General features: G+C 37.1%; 1 protein-coding gene and 1 long non-coding RNA gene across 2 annotated transcripts; both read right to left on the minus strand.

The window, feature by feature from the left end:
* Window positions 1-1,292: 1,292 nt before the first annotated feature.
* On the minus strand, window positions 1,293-14,937 carry LOC144543832 (hydroxyethylthiazole kinase family protein). Its single transcript, XM_078292264.1, has 4 exons — window positions 14,708-14,937; window positions 14,017-14,315; window positions 12,628-13,062; window positions 1,293-1,503 (listed from the first exon to the last, which is right to left on the minus strand). The coding sequence occupies exons 1-3, from the start codon at window positions 14,874-14,876 to the stop codon at window positions 12,670-12,672; spliced, it is 861 nt and encodes a 286-aa protein (XP_078148390.1). The 5' UTR covers window positions 14,877-14,937; the 3' UTR covers window positions 1,293-1,503; window positions 12,628-12,669.
* A 4,141-nt stretch (window positions 14,938-19,078) lies between these two features.
* LOC144543723 (uncharacterized) lies at window positions 19,079-20,229 on the minus strand. Its single transcript, XR_013508048.1, has 2 exons — window positions 19,913-20,229; window positions 19,079-19,608 (listed from the first exon to the last, which is right to left on the minus strand). It is a non-coding gene; the product is annotated as an uncharacterized LOC144543723 (long non-coding RNA).
* Between the last annotated feature and the right edge of the window lie 395 nt (window positions 20,230-20,624).

The following is a 20,624-nucleotide window of genomic DNA, read 5'->3' on the forward strand; positions in this document are numbered from 1 at the left end:
TTTTTTTTTAACAGTGGTTGTCAGTTAAGAGGTGTGTATTATTAATCAAACAAATAGAAAAAGAAGACTAATAAATTCATCATTGCACAGGGTGGATTTAGGATTTTTGTCAGATGAGGCAAAAAAATATCGAATCAGATTTAAACCCATTAACTAATTGGGTACTCGATAAAAAAACAATGCTTTGACTTATATTTTCAATGCTCTGACTTATAATTTCTGATGCTTTAACATATATTCTAATTACCAATCATAATTCAAAAAATTTATTTTGATTTTAATACTAAATTTAACTCAAATTACAAATTAAACATCCATGGGGACAAAAAAAATTTCAAAAAAGGGCAAAGTCAATCGGTACTGATAGATCACTACTAAAACTCGAAATCCAAGGAAGCCAGCAGCCCACCTGGTTCTATACTAGATCTGCCCCTGTCATTGCACCTACCTCAAAATAAAAATAAAAAAAATGTTAAAAAGAGAAAGAAGAAAACAAGAATAGCTACTCTTTTACTTATTATTTGTCCCTCTTGAATCGACTTACATATTCCTGGCTCAATTATCTTGAGTCAGATCTAAACCAAAGTTAGCATGACTGATTAGTCCCGTCAATTTTTTTTTTTTTTTTTTTCTGTTCTGTATTTATCCTTGTGTAGTTTTTCGGGTGACGGATGGTGGTCGGTGATTAGGGTTTATATAAGAGCGGATATAAGACTTAATTAAAGATGACTAAGTTATTCATATAATTTAAAATTTTAATTATGTTAATTGGAATTTATTTGAATTTAATTTTTTTAAACCTTTTATATATTCTAGTCTTTCTAATAAAATATCAAATATTTAATCGTAGTCTAGTAGTTAGAGTTCTATTTAGTATCGAGGGAACACTCGTATTCCACCCCATCAAGCGGAAGATGATGAAGAGGAGACTAGACCTATCAAGGACTACTACATGTCAACTGGGGGGTCACAACAAAAGCAGTATGAAGATACCCACCGCCAATGCTCAAACCGAACTCAAGATATCCTACATGCATGAAGTGCAAAGGAACCGATTCGAAGACCGTCCGGGAGAGAATCATCAGATCCACATCTCAAATTCCTCACCATTAGTGACTCCATCAGAGTAGAGGGATATGATAACGCTATATAGCAAAAATCACTACTTTTAAGTATGAAAAATGACGAAAATGCGTATGCAAAGTAATAATTTTTCCGAATTATTTACCGCAAACGTGTTTTTAGACTATTTAAAATAAGTAGATAAATATTCCGCTAATTCAAAGGATCCCTTTTTAGGAGACCACAAATTATCCATATTCAAATCCGCATCATTTTTAAAATTACATTGGTAATATCCATTATGTTCACACTGCTATTAAAATGTTCATTACGAGTCAAAACAGATCTGATACTGGATTGCCAGGAATGACAATACAATCAGCTCCGACTCACAAAATTTGACAAAATATGAGAACTGCTCTATGAAATCACATGTATACTCTGATAGGATCGATTTAATATAGAAGTAAACTTAATATATTTAGTAGTGAAAGAGAGAATACTCTATGACAAAAAATTTACTTCTATTATCAATATCTCTTACTCTCTTACTCTTTTACATCAAAAAGACTCCTTACACACATTATATAGACTTATAGGAACTTTCTGCATACTCCACTAACACTAAATGATATTTAATCATCTCATTAACCCTCTTTATTTCCTATATATATTTTTCATCTTTCAAAACAACCTAGAAGACCATAACATGCATCTAGAGATTTCCAATACATTCATGACAATTTAGAGAGTTCACACATTAACTATTACATTTGACTAATTGACCAACTAATTAAGTTTACTATTTCCAACATCCCTCCTTAAACTTAATTATTTTTCATCCAATCCAATATATGGTAAAAATATAATTCTTCTTTTAAGACATCTTTTTTAAACTTGATTGTTTTCGTGGGGTTACATCAGTGAGTCGTCCGCTCATCATACTTGATCTCCCATCAAGTATCTTCGTAGTCACTTCTTGACATGACTTACTATTTCCGTGAGCATCATACTTGAATCACCCATCAAGCATCCTCGTCGTCACTACTCCGTGCTACTTGCTCCGGCCATGAGCCTGCTCATCATCACATAACTCCCACTCGAACACTCTAGTAAAATATTCTCCAACAGACTTACACTACTTCGTAACAATTGGCTCAAACTCAACCCTTTAGAATTTGGAGCCGCGATTTCTTTGTTGGGTTTTGACAGTTCAAACCCATTGATTTGCTTAAGTGCGGAAAGATCGTAAAATAAAATTTTTACATCTAACTTAAGCTAAGAATTAAACGAGGCATGAAACATTTCCAAGGTTCAATTCTTTTACAGATCTATTCCATAATTGATTTCTAAAACATTAAATCTATTTACTTATTAAATAGATTAATATAACATGTTTATACCTTGATTCTAAATTCAGATTGGAAAGCAGCTGAGCGAGAAGAACGATTAGAATGGTTCGTCTCCGAATATCAAACGTATGATACCTCTATCGGTTATCCACTAGGACTAACCGGAGAGCGGTTTATTTCTTTTGCCAGAAATACCGTAAACCGAGGAATTCTGCAAAACACTATTCACCGAGAAAAATAGAAATACCGCGACTTTCGCAAAATTATATTATTTCTGAATCCCGTAATAACTGCAACGGAGAAAAGAGAGAAAATAGATTACCGAATTGATTCGATATCTCAGAAAATTAGTAATCTATTCTCTACCCCCACCCCTCTATTTATAGGACTAAAATAGATATGAAATGACCATTTTGCATGGCATGCCACCTTGCATGCCATGTCATGGGGTGGTCGGCATAGGGGTGAAGTTACTGTTCGCTTACAAAAGTAGGCTACAAAGTCTCAGGTATAGCAAGCTATACCAGTTTAAACCTTGAATCTACTCTCGTCTAGGGTTGCAAGTGCACAACCCTATCCGTATAGTATATTAAGGTATCGATCCTCAGGGACGGTTTAATTCGATTCTAAATCACCACTTATCCAAGCTAGGTACTAGAAGTGCGAAGAGTTGGGTTTGATTTATTTATATTTCCTAATTTCAAATGAAGATTCAATTAACAGTAATGAAAGCAGTTAAAGGTTTTAGTTTTGAATCAAAGATAAAAGGCGTTCCTAGGGTTTCAGGTTTCATCCCAAACTTTGCCTTCTCTGGACCTATCATGCGACTCGCATCATCTCTGATGCGGGTCGCATGGCCCTCGAGCAGAGCTGACATGTGTTCGTATCTAAGTTGATTTCTTGTGCGAGGCTTCAACCTGTGGCTCTCGCCTACTGGTATCTAACCTAAATTGATTGTCTGGTTAACTAGAGGTATCTACAACCTTTCGATAATAGAAATTTCACCTCTCGGCTACTATTGATCTTAGATCTACCTCAAATGCTCAATCACAATTACAAGATACATCAAGGCCAAATTACTAGAAGAGATGCTATAGACATCTAACAGTAGACAATCAAGAATCAATCAAGAAATCACAATCAAGCAAACAATGAATACTCAAACAACAATCACACAAGTTCAAACTTAGATCAAAACATCATTCAACTCAAAGACAAGGTTTAGAGACTACATCCTAACCCTAAGAACTAGAGATCTACTCAAGCATAGCAAAAGAAAGCATAAAAGAGAGAGAGAATAGGCAGATCATGATGAAGCTCAAAGATCCAAGGTGGATTGGAGAGGATCTTGCAATCTTCTCTTCTTCTCCAAGCGATCTCCAATCTCTCTCTTCTCTCTTGATCTTTTCTCTCTCCTTGAGGCTTTGAATCTTTAAATTTCGGAACTCCCTCTCTGGTAGCAGGGGTGGCCTATTTATAGGCTTTTTAAAACGAGTGCTTCAATTCTGGGCCTTTGCTGTCTGCTCTGGAAACTCGCGATGCGACCTGCATCAGGTCTGATGCAACCTGCATCAGGTCTGATGCAACCTGCATCGACTCTGATGAGGGTCGCATCGGCTCTGATGAGGGTCGCATCGGCTCTGATGAGGGTCGCATCGGATGTCTCAGATTTCAGTAACTTCCCTGATTTTGCCCGTTTTCGCCTGATTCCTGCAAAGTAAGAACCAAAACATAGCAGTACCACATTCTATGGATATTCAATGTAAAAGGCACCATTTGTTGGTTCAAAACATAGATTTTTGTATGGAAACAAGTCGAAATAATAGGTCTAATAAAGTGATATCAAATTCCCCCAAGCTTAACCTTTGCTTGTCCTCAAGCAGAGATCTGTTCTTTGTTACCGGACTGGACTCTAAATGCAAGTTAAGTTCCTAAATGTGAAAATTTACATGAGTTGCTTAAATCAAGAACCTCGAGAATCTTTATGGTATGATTTGGACTTTCCTTGATCAATTTTGATTCACCCCACAAATTGACTAATCAAACTTCAAGTTCTAGAATGTTTTAATACTTGCAAAGCTGAATACTCGAATTGATCAATCTATCATTCTTTTACTAAAATCAAGCTCTCATTTGTGGAGATTTTCCCTTTTTCTCCCCCAAGCTTGGAACAAGCTTAGGTTAGCAAGTCGCGGACTTCGTGTGTTGATATATGCAAGAGTTATTTTTCTTTTCTAAATTTGGGAGACGAGCTCAAAGGCGCCCAATATGACTTATTGCCAGTACTCTTATTTTCTCCATCCTTTTTTTTATTTTTTATTTTTTATTTGGGAGACGAGCTCAAAGGCGCCCAATAGGACTTATTGCCAGTACTCTTATTTTCTCCATCTTTTTATTTTTTTATTCTTTTGCTTTTGCACATATACCATGAATACACACATCCATTGGTATTCATTCATACCAATGAATATCCAAATTTTTCTTTATTTAAAATCCCCATTTCCCTATTTAAAAAGCACAGTTCAGTTTCAAAATTTGATTTTTGATACAATTCAAGTTTTCATCCTTTCAAGTTCTCAAAACATCCCTTCCTAATCAGTTCTTTGATCAATTATGAGGTTAGTTCTAATTTTTCAAAGTCATCCAAATCACAACCAAAATTGTTCAAACAAGTCCTTAACCCAAGCAATCACACAAATTTATCACCTAAAAATGCAAATTTTGGAAAAATAAACATGACCTAAATGCAGATACAGTTTTCTTCTATTCACCCCCCCCCAAGCTTGAATGAAGCATTGTCCTCAATGCTTGAATTCACACAAGAAAAGGTAAATAGAAGAAAATATGGAAACTAACCAGACATGGAGTGGGGGATGAGGCGGGGGCGTCTCACTGATTGGTGGGAGGTGGATCGGGTGGTTTTTGGTGGAGCGCCTTGTCGAATGTGTCGGAGGGATACACCATTCTTTCCTCATAAGGGTCGGGTGGTTTTTTCTTTCTAACACACCAAGGAACATAATGCATCGACCAGGTTGGTTGTGCATGGCCCGTATGATGGTCTGCATGGTCCGTGTGTCTGTGATCATCCGCTGGTAAGGTCTTGTGCATGCATGTGGCTAGGTTCGTGCCCGTCAGCTTCTCAATAAAGTTCACGATCATATTTTGCTGAGTTTGGAAATCCTCAAAGTGTCCAGCAGTGCAATACGGTGGCAAATCTGAGTGGAGCGTCGTGTTCTCAAACATTTGCAAAAGAAAAATCCACCCCATATCTTTCAAATCTTTGATCGACCACCCGATCGCGCTTATGTGAGCTTTCAATTTCCCCAAGAGTGTGGCAGTCCGATCAGGGTTGAGATCTGTATTTAAGATCACAGGACAACTTTTATCTGGATCTAGGAACTCATACCTGAAATTTACTGGAAGAGGCTTGAGTTCAGGAGTGAGTTTCTCTGTCTGGTCCTTGACGCGGGTCGCATCATGGTCTAAGCGGGTCGCATCGGGTGGACTCGACTCGCATTCTGACCTTGCATCTGCTCCATCCGACTCGCTTCGACCAGCTTCAAGGCCTTCAGACCATGGCATGCGACTCGCATGAGGTTGATGCGGGTCGCATCCAAGTTCTCCCAGGTCAGCTGCTTTCACATCTGCTCCATACACTGATTCCAACTCGCTTGTTTTAACCTGCAACTCAGATAGATAATCAGGGTAATTTTTAATTGAGCTCCCGTATCCCTCGCGAAGTTGTCCCTTAGCCAATTGATCCTCCATGTTGATTGTGCAGCATGCTTCTGGTTCAGCTAATCGTCGGGAAAAGGGTACCGGTGGTCTGTAAGGTGCAGGTTTCTCAACCCCTTTCCCTTTCTCTTTGTCAGACTCTTTTGATGCGGGTCGCGTGGTACCATTGCGGGTCGCGTCCACAGGTTCTTCAGGTGGTGTTGCTGGTCGCATTGGCTCGATGCGACCAGGATTCACAGGTTCCTCCGAGGTTGATGCGGGTCGCATCAGTTGGGATCTGATCAGTTGGGAAAGCTGGTTCATCGTACTGGGTCCCACTCCTCAGTGTGATCGCCTTAGCTTCTCCTCTGGGGTTTGGTTCTGGCTGCGCGGGCAGCTTTCCAAGTTGTGGTTGGCTCGAGGTGACGATGTGACTCAGTTGCTCCAACAATTTGCTTTGGGCGGCCATTTGAGTTGCCATCGATTGCATTTGCTCCCACATCATTTGGTTCATCTTCCCTTGCTCATGTGTGAAGTTGCTCACAACGGGATCAATGTACGGCTCGGGTGGATCGGATTGGAATGAGCAGTTGTTTGAGTTGTCGAATGGTGCATTGTTGTAGAAGTTGACCTGTTCGGGTTCCTCATCCCATTCCGCCAGTGGGCAATACTCGTAAGAGTGCCTCCTATCCCCACATATGACACATGGCTGTGGTTGATGGTTACCGACTGCCTTCATGCTCATTTTTATTAAAGACTCCTCCAGCTCGGCAGCTCTAGCAGATAGAGCTGCGATCTGATCAACCCTGTATCGACCGCCTCCTCGTCCTCGAGAATTGTCGTGGCCGGACCACTGTTGGTATGTTGCCATAGCGTCTTGAACTTCTCTGTCTCTTCCACGCGAGTCGCGTCGGTCGTGATGCGGGGCGCGTCGAGAGGTGGTTGTGCAGGAAGAGCTGTGTTCCTGTGGTAAGAGAAAAATAAAAGAAAAAGATACAAATTAAAATCTAGATTAACTTGGATAAGCAAAAATCTAGAAAAGAATTGATAGCCGTCCCCGGCAACGGCGCCAAAAACTTGTTCGCTTACAAAAGTAGGCTACAAAGTCTCAGGTATAGCAAGCTATACCAGTTTAAACCTTGAATCTACTCTCGTCTAGGGTTGCAAGTGCACAACCCTATCCGTATAGTATATTAAGGTATCGATCCTCAGGGACGGTTTAATTCGATTCTAAATCACCACTTATCCAAGCTAGGTACTAGAAGTGCGAAGAGTTGGGTTTGATTTATTTATATTTCCTAATTTCAAATAAAGATTCAATTAACAGTAATGAAAGCAGTTAAAGGTTTTAGTTTTGAATCAAAGATAAAAGGCGTTCCTAGGGTTTCAGGTTTCATCCCAAACTTTGCCTTCTCTGGACCTATCATGCGACTCGCATCATCTCTGATGCGACCCGTATGATGCGACTCGCATCATCTCTGATGCGACCCGTATGATGCGACTCGCATCATCTCTGATGCGGGTCGCATGGCCCTCGAGCAGAGCTGACATGTGTTCGTATCTAAGTTGATTTCTTGTGCGAGGCTTCAACCTGTGGCTCTCGCCTACTGGTATCTAACCTAAATTGATTGTCTGGTTAACTAGAGGTATCTACAACCTTTCGATAATAGAAATTTCACCTCTCGGCTACTATTGATCTTAGATCTACCTCAAATGCTCAATCACAATTACAAGATACATCAAGGCCAAATTACTAGAAGAGATGCTATAGACATCTAACAGTAGACAATCAAGAATCAATCAAGAAATCACAATCAAGCAAACAATGAATACTCAAACAACAATCACACAAGTTCAAACTTAGATCAAAACATCATTCAACTCAAAGACAAGGTTTAGAGACTACATCCTAACCCTAAGAACTAGAGATCTACTCAAGCATAGCAAAAGAAAGCATAAAAGAGAGAGAGAATAGGCAGATCATGATGAAGCTCAAAGATCCAAGGTGGATTGGAGAGGATCTTGCAATCTTCTCTTCTTCTCCAAGCGATCTCCAATCTCTCTCTTCTCTCTTGATCTTTTCTCTCTCCTTGAGGCTTTGAATCTTTAAATTTCGGAACTCCCTCTCTGGTAGCAGGGGTGGCCTATTTATAGGCTTTTTAAAACGAGTGCTTCAATTCTGGGCCTTTGCTGTCTGCTCTGGAAACTCGCGATGCGACCTGCATCAGGTCTGATGCAACCTGCATCGACTCTGATGAGGGTCGCATCGGCTCTGATGAGGGTCGCATCGGCTCTGATGAGGGTCGCATCGGATGTCTCAGATTTCAGTAACTTCCCTGATTTTGCCCGTTTTCGCCTGATTCCTGCAAAGTAAGAACCAAAACATAGCAGTACCACATTCTATGGATATTCAATGTAAAAGGCACCATTTGTTGGTTCAAAACATAGATTTTTGTATGGAAACAAGTCGAAATAATAGGTCTAATAAAGTGATATCAGTTACCAAAATGCCCTTGGCCAAATGGGCTTCGGCTTTTCGATTTGGGTTTTAATTATTAATTAAGGCTTTTAAATTCATAATTCAAATCCATAATTAATAATATAAATCTAAATTATATATATATATATATATATAATTGTCATGTACAATTATATTTCTTTTCGGTTGTTGTTCGGTAACTTTTTTGCAACGTAACGTGTACGTTTATAAATTAACTTTTGTTTTTGCCTGTCATCTTATATGACATTTATAATTTAATTATATCATGTATAATTAATTATAATCATCTTAATATTAATTATAATTAATTTATAATTAATCAATAAGATTATCCGATTAGCTCCTATACGGTGTAACCCAATAGGATCTGTGTTATGTTGGTAAATAGAATTAAAATTGTTTTAACTTCTATAATCATATGAGGCATCTAACATTTGCACTATGATCATTCAATTACACAGATGATGCTGTACTGTACAATACCACGATCCAGTAAACTATTTACTTGTGTCAGTTCTTCTGTCTCATAGCTATCAGATCAGTTTCAAGGTAGGTGTGTGTCATCCTTGCAAACTTAATATTTTCTTGATCTTGAGCATATTATCAAATATAATTATTCTTGTAATTATACCGCTAGCAGATAATCTTACTCTATCAAGGGGCCCAGTGATGTTATTACTCGTACAGAGATACGAGGGACAATAGTATTTTTGGTAAATTATCACTTCCTCAGCTAAGCTATGTATACGGAAGTGCTAACATTATAACTATTTTTTACGGATAGCGTTAGATAACACTCACACATACACATCTCTTGGTAGGAACGATGAATACCTCATACTTTAGAACTTAATACTGAATGAAATATTAATGACACGAACACAATTCTATTTAATGTTTCATTCGGGGTCTATCAAATACTATGTTCCTGGAACATGTATCTATGTGATTAAAATGACACTCTTATCTATGGTCTGTAAAACTTGACCATCTTTTAATCCACATACTAACCTTATAGTGGTTAATTAGTGTTCCTGCTAATTACCTCGGTCAGAGACTTTTAAGAGTATATATATTATCTGTATTATGAAGTTTCACAATTCCAGTCATGAACTCGGAATCATTCATAAATGCAATAATACTCAAGGCAACAAAATGATATAAACATTCAATTCATGAACAAAATATATATGATAAAATTATCGTATTATTGACTTCTAGATTATTACAAACTAACATTCTTCACTTAATAAACTCCAAACCACATCTCGTCTCATAGGTAATCTTGTCGAACATGTCGTCATTCAACTCTTGATGAATGATATTTAGCGCGCTTTGATATTCATTTTTTTCAAAGCATTTAACTCTCCTACCATGAGTTCGTTATCATCTTCGGGATCTTCAACCCCATTCTCGACAATGTTCCACAAGCCATGAGCACTAATAATGGCATTGATTCACAATGATCATTCATAACGACTGCGGCCTCTACCGCGACCATAACTGTGACCTCCATGACCGTTCTGACCTCAATCACCGCTGCCCGGTTTCTCTTCTTCTCGTGTTGTCTTCACTAGCAACTCTTCTTCAAGCAATTCGTGCTTCGTTCTTTTTTTTAATGATCACCAATCGACAGCCCCAATTCGCATATCTTTTTTTCTTTTTCTTTTTCTTAGCCATGGTTGAACCCTCTTTTATCTCACCAGGCTCTGATACCAATTTAATAACTAAGATATATATTTCGATGGAGGGAAGAGAAAACAAGAACACAATATCTTTCTATTAACTCTTAAAACAAATGTTCTTCTCTTACATTCTTCACAGGAAACAACTCAATTTATACTCTTAAACATTAAAGTAAACTCTTAAAATTCGTACACAAAATAAATGAAAAATAGAATTCTAAACAGCAGCCCTTAATTCTGACCCTTGGTAATTAAAACTGCAATAACTTTTTATAGGGAACTCCAAAGGACTTGAAACTTGAACCATCAGAAACTAGATTCCAAGACACGTTAAATAGACTCCTCATTTGCCTAGAATGATATAGAATTACCCTTTCAAATTCGCTCATTAATCAGCCTCAAAATCTGTCCACTGTGCAGTCACGAATTTAATGGCTAATTAAGTTTATTCATCAACACCCCTCCTTAAACTTAATTCTCTTATGTCCTTCGTGCCAAGTAGGTTTCTCATTTTCTCAAATAGTCTTGTGGACAGTGGCTTTGTAAAGATGTCAGCTGCTTGGTCCTCGCTTTTCACATGCACCAGCTCTATCTCCTTTTCCTTCAAGTATGACTCAACCTCGTCCCTCATTGCATTCACCGACTCCTGCAACTCAAATCTTTTGGAGCTCCATATCTCTCTTAAAATCAGCATGCTTTTCCTCCAGCGGCTCAGCCATCTGGCATGCTCAGCTTGCATGTTTCGCATGAAGTCGTCTCTTTCATAAGCAAGAGACTCTGTATTTCTCTTCATTTGAACCCTAAGCTCTTCTTTTTCTCTACTGAAGCTTTCATGCTCCTCTCTAAGGTGCTCAGTCATAACTCTTCTCTCATTTTCTAACCTCTCAGCTTCTTTCACTAAATCCTCCTTTTTCTCGTCAACCATCTCCCTTTCAGGTACGGCCAACTCGTTCCTTTCTTCTTCAGCAATCTCTAGAACTCCTTGTGCTCGCAACATGTCTTCTCTCTCTTGCTTGAGAGAAGCTTTCTCCTCATTGACTCTCTTGAACTCTGCTTCTGGAGTAGCTCTTTTCTCATCTAATATCTCACACTCGATTTCAAACATTTGCTTTTGTTGAGCCAAATCCTGCAAGTTGACTTGCAAACACCTTTCTCGCACATTTCTCAAGTTGAGTTTGAACATTCGATTCTTGGCCATCTCCACATGTGCAAGCAACCGACCTTTTTTGTCCTTCAAGTGCAACATCCGGTCTTTCATAAAAACTGAATATCCCTTCTCCATTAGTTGCCCTATGCTAAGGATGTTACTCTTCAAGTCGGGCACATAATAGACATCCTCAATCGACCCTTCTTTACCATATTTTTGAGAAAAACATATTTTACCTTGGCCCTTTACTTGAACCTTTGACGCATCTGCAAATGACACGTGGTGATCCTCTATCTCTTGCATCTCCACGAAGAGGTGTTTGTGCCTGCACATGTGATTACTAGCGCCGGTATCAAGATATCACACCGTGTCGCTATCGGGAACGATATTTTTGTAGGCCATCATGAGAACACCATCTTCTCTTGTCTCCTCTTCCGCGGCTAGATTCGCGTTTTCTTCTACCTTTTTCTCAGAATAGCACTCCTTTGCATAATGCCCATACTCGACAATGTTCCACAAGCCATGAGCACCAATAATGGCATCGATTCACAATGATCATTCATAACGACTGCGGCCTCTACCGCGACCATAACTGCGACCGTTCTGACCTCAATCACCGCTGCCCGATTTCTCTTCTGCTCGTGTTGTCTTCACTAGCAACTCTTCTTCAAGCAATTCATGCTTCTTTCTCCTTTTTAATGATCACCAATCGACAGCCCCAATTTGCATATCTTTTTTTCTTTTTTTTTTCTTAGCCATGGTTGAACCTACTTTTATCTCACCAGGCTCTAATACCAATTTGATATGATCAATTTAATATCGAGGCAAACTTAATATATTTAGTAGTGGAAGAGAGAACACTCTATGACAGAAAATTTACTTCTATTATCAATATCTCTTACTCTCTTACATCAAAAAGACTCCTTACACACATTATATAGACTCATAGAAACTTTCTGCACACTCCACTAACACTAAATGATATTTAATCATCTCATTAACCCTCTCTATTTCCTATATATATTTTTCATCTTTCAAAACAACCTAGATGACTATAACATGCATCTAGAGAATTCCAATACATTCATTACAATTTAGAGAGTTCACACATTAACTAATACATTTGACTAATTGACCAACTAATTAAGTTTACTATTTCCAACATACTCATCTACTTGTTTTCAAATCCAAAAGACAAACTACAAAACATCACGATCTGCCAGACAACCTGACACGGGCCGTCACTGTGCCTTCATCGAGCCGGTACAACCAATCAACCATGTGCATTCTCAAAGAAGCAGGTCCGTTCGCCATCTCCATTCCTAACTCCCCAGCCAATCCAAACACTGCAAGCGCAGATGCAGTTGCTTGGAGGGTGTTCCAAGGATCTACTGCAACAAAGGCTGAAATAAGGGCTGTCACTGCACATCCTGTGGCCGTGACTTTTTGCATCATCTGCACGCCATTGCTACATGCGATGACACGGTCTCCATCAGTTATGAAATCAACAGCTCCAGAAACAGCCACTACAGCACCACTGGATTTTGCCAGTGACTTGGCAGCATCTAAGGCGTCAATTGATTCATGAGAACTATCTGCACCCTACTCAGGAATTGAATAGCAATTATGATAAATAATAGTTGATCAACCTAAAAAATAAAGATTGAAAAGGTTTGTGTACTAATTTAATATACTTATGCAAAAAAAAAAAAACAGATATTGTACACCACGTTAATATATTCAACTGTTTTGGTGTGCATAAGTACTGACAGTAAATTACTAAATATTCAAATCTAAATCAAAATTCAAATCCAAAAGGCTAGTGAATCGACTCAGTTAAATTGAATTTATCAATCAAAAAAACCTTCGCTAAAGCAATAGCAAACCAAAAAAAAGGACAGAAACCATAAGGCTTCTCCACTATGAACTCTTGCTAGTAGCTGGCTGTTTGCTTTTATCTTTTTTCTTATTATACTGTTCAAATCAGGACCAAATACAGATTTTGGTGTCACTTAAACAAGGTATAAAGCCAAACTATTTCATTTGATGGGACCTAATAGCACAATATTAATTTTAATTCAAGAAAAATGGACAGTTACAAAATGCATTTCTTGAGTGTTGTACTGCTGTTAATTGAAAATTGGAGTACAAGCAACACAAAATGAAATTCCCAACAAATAGCTGAAGTCTTTGCCTAAATTAAATTATAGGATTTGCGGAAATGGCTGATCCTTATTCTTAGGTATTTTGAAAGTGCACCGGTATGGAATATGATATTGGTCATTTCACCCAAAAATAGTAGCACACATGAGACTGAAAAATAAAAAATAAATAAAAAAATCACCTATCATGATTTTTATTTTTCTGATACTTCACTAGTCAAGCAAGGTTGAGATAATACAGTAGTTAAGCTCCATTGCTCTAATCAAAGCTTAATTGTTTGACTATTTGACCTTAATCAGTTTAGTTTAGTATAACGCCAACTCTTAGTTAGTTAAAAACCAGCCTGAATGTATCAGTACAGTATAACAATCCCGAATTATATACCCCTCTCACCTTTGCATCACTGATAAGGTGTGCAGAAGAAAGCGCAAGAATCTCTGATGCATTTCCCCTAATAACAGTTGGCCTTTGCAGAATCAACTTAAGACATGCCTCCATGCGGTAACTTGAGACTGACACTGCCACGGGGTCCAGCACCCATGGCCGATTCGCTTCAACTGCTGCCTTAGCACCCGTTTCCATGGCTGGGACCCATTCTGCAGATAGTGTGCCAATGTTGATGTACAGTGCATCGACTTTTGGAGTGAAATCTGGGATTTCATGGATTGAATGAATCATTGCTGGAGATGCACCTGATGCCAAAATTGAGATTTTTAATATCCATATCCAACACTTTGTATCCATAAAAAAAATTTATGAGATATGCATAAAACAATTTTTACTGAACAATTTGAACCAGGCTGCTAATGTTTTGTCCAAATCAAAGAATTTAAATGCTGATTGCCATTGATTTTTTCACAACTTTGGAAGAAATTAATATTAAATAAGAATATTTTGATATTATATCATCCAATTGTCACCATGGTTTCTTCCTTGGATGACTTTTCATAAAGACCAGAGTAGAAAACTGAAAGCCAGTGCTTACTGGCAAGAACAAATGAACACATACTGAGTTAACAACTAGCAAATTAAATAACAATATTTTGACCAAAATTAAAGCAAGTAACAAAACACTGAGATGAACCTGTTGCGAGGAGCACATTAGCAGCGATATCCATGGATACCAGGTTGGTGATGCACTGTACGAGCGGGGCCCGCCTCCGCACGGCGTCCAGGTGGGTCCACGCCATCCGGGCCCAATCGGATGAAGTGTCTATGGAGGGCTTTGGTGGGGTCGCGTCCTTTTCTTCCATAATCGGGGTCAATTCTCGTTTTCCTCTGAAGAGAGAGAATAGATATTAGATATATAAACAAACAAACAAATTAAAATTTCACAAGTTTCTTAAAGTGTATTATACGGAGAGAATTTTGCTAATATGCCCCAACTCAATAGTTCCTTAGCTAAAATACCTCAACCTCGTCAAGTCATTAAGAAATAAAAAAACTCAATTTGCTTCGCAAGTCAGAAATTCTTCAGCTTTGGTAGTTCCTTCACCGGCCATTTTTATTAATACCCTAAAAAAAAAAAAAAACTTAATTTTACATTGGTTTTTTTTTTTTAAATGCTCCAACAGTCAAGCCCACGAGCGGCCCAAAACAGAAGTGGACTGCCTGTCCCACGGGCAGGTCACAGCACTAACGGACCGCCCGTCCCTTGGGACGGGCGGTCCTTTTTTTTTCTCTTTTTTTAGAGATCTTAAGTATTTTGATTTAAATAATTTTGTGAAGAAAAAAGTTTTCTTGTTTAGAGTGTATGCCAAAAAATAAAACATTTGATATATTTATGAAGTGATGTCGTAACTCTTTATAACTATGATTTTTTATTTTTTTGGTAAACTTTGATTTTATTTGTCAGTTGGATACCACAAGTCTAAATATAACACTAATTAAGGACTTGACTTTTATTCAAAAATTTCAAAGCTCTGACAACTTATTGATCTTCTTCTCTTTATTTATGATACTAAAACAGTAGTTTAGAGCTACTAAAATATGTTCAAACATCAAATTAGATCTCTGTCCATGCACAAAGTATCCTAGACTGACCTCTGGTATGGTATCAAGTCCAAACTCAGCAGCCAAGCACTAGGCAAAGACCACTGGTATAGTGCAATGCACTAAAAAAATATCAAATTTGACCTTTGCTGGTAAATCAACAAGTATGGATTGATACAGGGACTAAACTGCAAAAGTGATTGCAGTAGAGCATTCAAAAATATATAGAATTGATATAAATTTCAACTTATTTGAATTTTTCTACAGTTAGTTATGAATTTTCAAAATTTAATTTTCAAAAAAACTTTAAACAGCCATAACTTTGGCTATGAAACTTCCAAAAAACGTCGTTTAGTGCCTCAAAAATCCAATTTAAGTTTTTGTTCGACGGTGGGCATTAAAAAACAGCGATTTTCAAACCATCTTAATAAATAGTAAAAAAATTCAAAAAAATGTAAAATTTGGTCTCCAAGCACATTTTAATATAGATTAAACATCTAATGGTTTAGATCGGCTATTTGGACTTCGAGTATGTATATATGTGTATGTGTATGTGTATGTGTATGTGTATGTGTATGTGTATGTGTATGTGTATGTGTATGTGTATGTGTATGTGTATGTGTATGTGTATGTGTATGTGTATGTGTATATGCGTATGTGTATATGTATATGTGTATATGTATATATGTATGTATGTATCTATGTATGTATGTATGTATCTATGTATGTATGTATGTATGTATCTATGTATGTATCTATGTATGTATGTATATGTGTATATGTATATATGTATATATGTATATGTATATGTATATGTGTATATGTATATGTGTATATGTATATGTGTATATGTATATATTATACATATATTATAAAAATTGGAAAAAGAGAAGATCAACAAGCTGTCAGAACTTGAAATTTTTTGAATAAAGGCCAAGTCCTTAATTAGTGTTATATTTAGACTTGTGATATCCAACTGACAAATAAAATCAAAGTTCATCAAAAAAAAAAAATCATAGTTATAAAGAGTTACGACATCACTTCATAAATATATCAAATGTTTTATTTTTTGGCATACACTTAGTGGTTTGCTCTCGGGTAGGGTATGGGTACCTCGGGTAAACCCGGGACGGGTAACGGGTAGGACGGGTACTCGGGTATAATGGGTACAGGTAGGCGGTTTTTTTTTTAAAACTCTACCCTACCCATTTCATACCCGTGCCCGTCTCGGATAGGGGTAACGGGTACCTCGGGTAGGGTCCGGGTTTTTTTTTTCTGTTTTTTTTCCTGTTTTTTTTTCTATTTTTTCTGTTTTTCTTTACAGTGTCGTACGAATATTATTACGTGTTTATAATTCAATTTTTAAAATCTGAATAGTTCGATATCAAATAGTGTATATATATATACATAAAATTATCAAGTTGCATCTTTATAATTTCTAAATAAATAAAATTTGTAACTTATATATACAAATTATTCGTGCAAAAATTTGTATATTTATACGGCTAAGTACAAATCTATTTATTTATTTCTTTACACGAGTCATTTTATTTTATTTTCAAATTGTCATTCTAATTAAAACAATAAAATATAAATCAAAAATTTCTTAAATCAATTTATTACTTCAAAAATTTATGTTTTTTTTCTGGTTTTTTTTAACTCAATAATTTTAAAACAATGTTATAATAAATTGCTTATAATAAATTATAATAATTTTTTAAATTGTAATTTGTTTTCAATTATTTAGATAGGACGTTGTGTATCATATTTGAACAATTTGGAATTTGATTGTTAGCTCATCATAAAATTATTAGAATTTTAATGGTTAAAAATAAAAATAATTTGCTGGAAGGCTAAACGTTTTTTAAATTGATCAAAATTTAATACGTGCCCTATCTAAATAATTAAGAACACATTTACAATTTTAATTTTTAATTTGAATAATATTTTTCAAAAATATGTACCATAAGTTCATACATGAATATAACGTGCATTCAAAAAAAATCTGAAAAAAATTGAATTTGGGGGAGAATTTTGAAAAATTCGAATTTAAAAAAAAAAAAATGGGTAAACGGGTTCGGGCACGGGTGGCGGGTACGCCCGTAACGGGCGGCGGGTACAACGGGCGGGTATGGGTATTGGCGGGTACGGGTATGGGCGGGTTTTTTTCAAAAAAGGTGGGTCCGGCCCGTCTCATATCCGTACCCGTTTACCCGTTTATACCCGGCCTCAGGTACGGGTACCCCGGGCAGAGAGTACGGGCGGACCGGGTTCGGGTAACCCGTCACGGGTTTTAGCAAACCTCTACATACACTCTAAACAAGAAAACTTTTTCTTCACAAAATTATTTAAATCAAAATACTAAGATTTCTATAAAAAAAAAAGGAAAAAAAAAAGAAGACCACCCGTCCCACGGGCGGTCCGCTAGTGCTGTGACCCGCCCGTGGGACAGGCGGTCCGCTTCTGTTTTGGGCCGCCGGTGGGCCTGGCGGTTGGGGCATTTAAAAAAAAAATCCAATGCAGGGTTATTTTTAAAATTAAGTTTTTTTTAAAGGTATTAATAAAAAGGGAAAATTAGTTTTATACCACTCCAAAACATTGAAATTATAGAATTGCCACCCCAAAACTTGAAATTAGTTTTTTGCCACTCCAAAACTTAGAAATTTATTAAATTGCCACATCTATACAACTAATATACATATTGAATTAAAAATATTCTGAAAAATACAATAAATTTATATACGGACTAAAATACCCCTCAATTCATCTCTGATATTTCTATTTGCTCCCAGTAATCGAATTCATATCACGCCCCCTCCTCCGCCAAATCACGGGAACCCTAAAACTAATTCCATCTCCTCCTCCGTCAGGCCTCACCTCTCCTCCGCCGAACCTCATGCCGGCCCTCTTCGCCACCAGCAGTGTTTTCAATCGGTATTGCTCTTCAGTTGCATCATTTTTTATAAAAGTGAACCCGTACCATTAATCAGGAATGCTAGCTTTTACTCAATTCTTGTGTAGGCAAACATTAAGAGAGAAGTTGTGTGAAACATGCAGCAGGTTTTTCCAAAAAGCAGGGATAGACATGCAGTTATATTACACGAAATTCCACTAGTTGGAGCTAAATTGTAAAACAAATACAGTACCTTTTTTTTATTCATAAAAGGATATTAAAAGTGCAGCTTATTAATCGCAATAAAACATACAGTACCAGAAAGGTCTTTGAAGGTTGTCCCATCTCAAGCAAATACAAGTACAAAATTAGGCCAACAAAATAGTAGAAAAGCAATTACATATTATATTATATTAATACAATTGAATCATAGCCATTTGAATTTCTTTAGCACTAGTTGGAGCTTAACACAAAAATATACCAGAATACCTAGATGCATCCATTCACAGGAAGTTAAATTATAAGAGAAAATGCATACTTCATTATAAGAGAAAATATAAGCATACTTCATTATAAGAGAAAATGCATCCAATTATAAGAGCTGTTCTCTTTACATTATTAAAAAAAAAATTGCACTCAATTACTTGCTCTAAAATAAGAAATGCACTCAATTACACAATAATTACAAGAGTTATTCTCATTATAAGCATACATCATCATAAACTCCATCCTATTATGTTACAACAAAAATAAATGCACATCGGCAGCCCAAGTCAGTGAAGTTCCGAAGCAGCTGAGCCTTGCTTGGGTCAGCAGGGGCAATATCTTTTACCAGTACTAAAGTGGGATGACCTCATCTCGCACTGGCTGCCACGACGAACTTCTCGATGTAACCTGCAGCTACTGCAGTGTCCATTCTGGTACTTGACGGTACCATTCTGGTACCAATCAACAATAGGAGTAACAGAGAGTAGCTAGCATACCATCATTCCAAGCCAAGTAGCTAGCATATATTCTCCAATACTAAAGGGAGTAACAGAGAGCAAATAATTTAGCATATTGAACGGAAAGAGTGGTACAAGTGTCAGCAACACCGCAATCTGAAATAACACATCAAAAGGAAACAAAAAAAATCATCAACTTGTAATTAGCATCTGCAAAATCCAAATGACCTTAAATTAGAAGTAGATGATCAGCAATATTACAAAACTATTCCTATATTACCACAAACAATTAAATCACATGAAATAAATCAACACATAATCCAGAAATATAACACAAATAAAGAGTGGGTATCTCGTCCCTTGCTTTACCTTTTTCCAATTTCCAAATTGAGGTGCTTTTGTTTAATCAAGCATGTTGGGTCAGATTAGACCATTAAAAATTTTGAAATTGAATTGATACCGAAATTTGTTAGCTGCTTGAAGGCACCGGCCAAGAGAGGGGGAGCGACCAGGAGGTGAGCACAAACCGTTAGGTGATGCGGCTTAAGAGAAGGAGGAGCGGCCTGGGAGAGGTGAAGCACGGATCTTACCTTCTCCCTCGCGAGTTGGGAGAGGTAAGCGAAGAGGGAGAGGGGTGCTCGGGGCTAGGGTTTGCACCTTCGTTGTACTGCTCAGCGAGACAATAGAGGGGTGCTCAGCGAGAGAAAGATTGAAGGGGTGCTACGGAATGGAAGAGGGAGACGATAGAGGGACTGAGAACCCAATTTCTCTGTTTAACGGTAAAATTGGAAATACAAAAATACGTTTTTTATACAATATTTTTCAATATAATTTTAATTAAATAAGTATATCAGCTGTATAAACAGGACAATTTTATAAATTGATTGATTTTGGAGTGGCAAAAAACTAATTTGAAGTTTTGGAGTGGCAATTCCATAATTTTAATGTTTTGGAGTGGCATAAAACTAATTTTTCCTAATAAAAATGGCCGTTTCTTCACCATCTCTTTAGCATAGGTAGTTAATTCGCAAGATAAGAAACTCAATTCTTCAGCTTAGAAAAAAAAAAAAAAACTTTTGTTGTCCCTTCACCATCTCTTTACTCAAAGTTCCGCAAAAGAAAATTCAAAAATCACTTTACCATATTAGCTATTAGAAACACAAATCGAAAAA

This window comes from Carex rostrata, chromosome 25 (assembly GCF_964058835.1).
Source record: "Carex rostrata chromosome 25, lpCarRost1.2, whole genome shotgun sequence".
In the NCBI taxonomy this organism is placed as follows: domain Eukaryota; kingdom Viridiplantae; phylum Streptophyta; class Magnoliopsida; order Poales; family Cyperaceae; genus Carex; species Carex rostrata.

Bases quoted from the DNA above. Each gene is read 5' to 3' on its own strand.
- LOC144543832 (XM_078292264.1), bottom strand. From the start codon at position 14,876: ATGGAAGAAAAGGACGCGACCCCACCAAAGCCCTCCATAGACACTTCA. The intron at 14,316-14,707 runs GTTCATCTCAGT...TTTTGGCATCAG, and splicing joins TAATGTGCTCCTCGCAACAG to GTGCATCTCCAGCAATGATT. The intron at 13,063-14,016 runs GTGAGAGGGGTA...ATTCCTGAGTAG, and splicing joins ACCTTATCAGTGATGCAAAG to GGTGCAGATAGTTCTCATGA.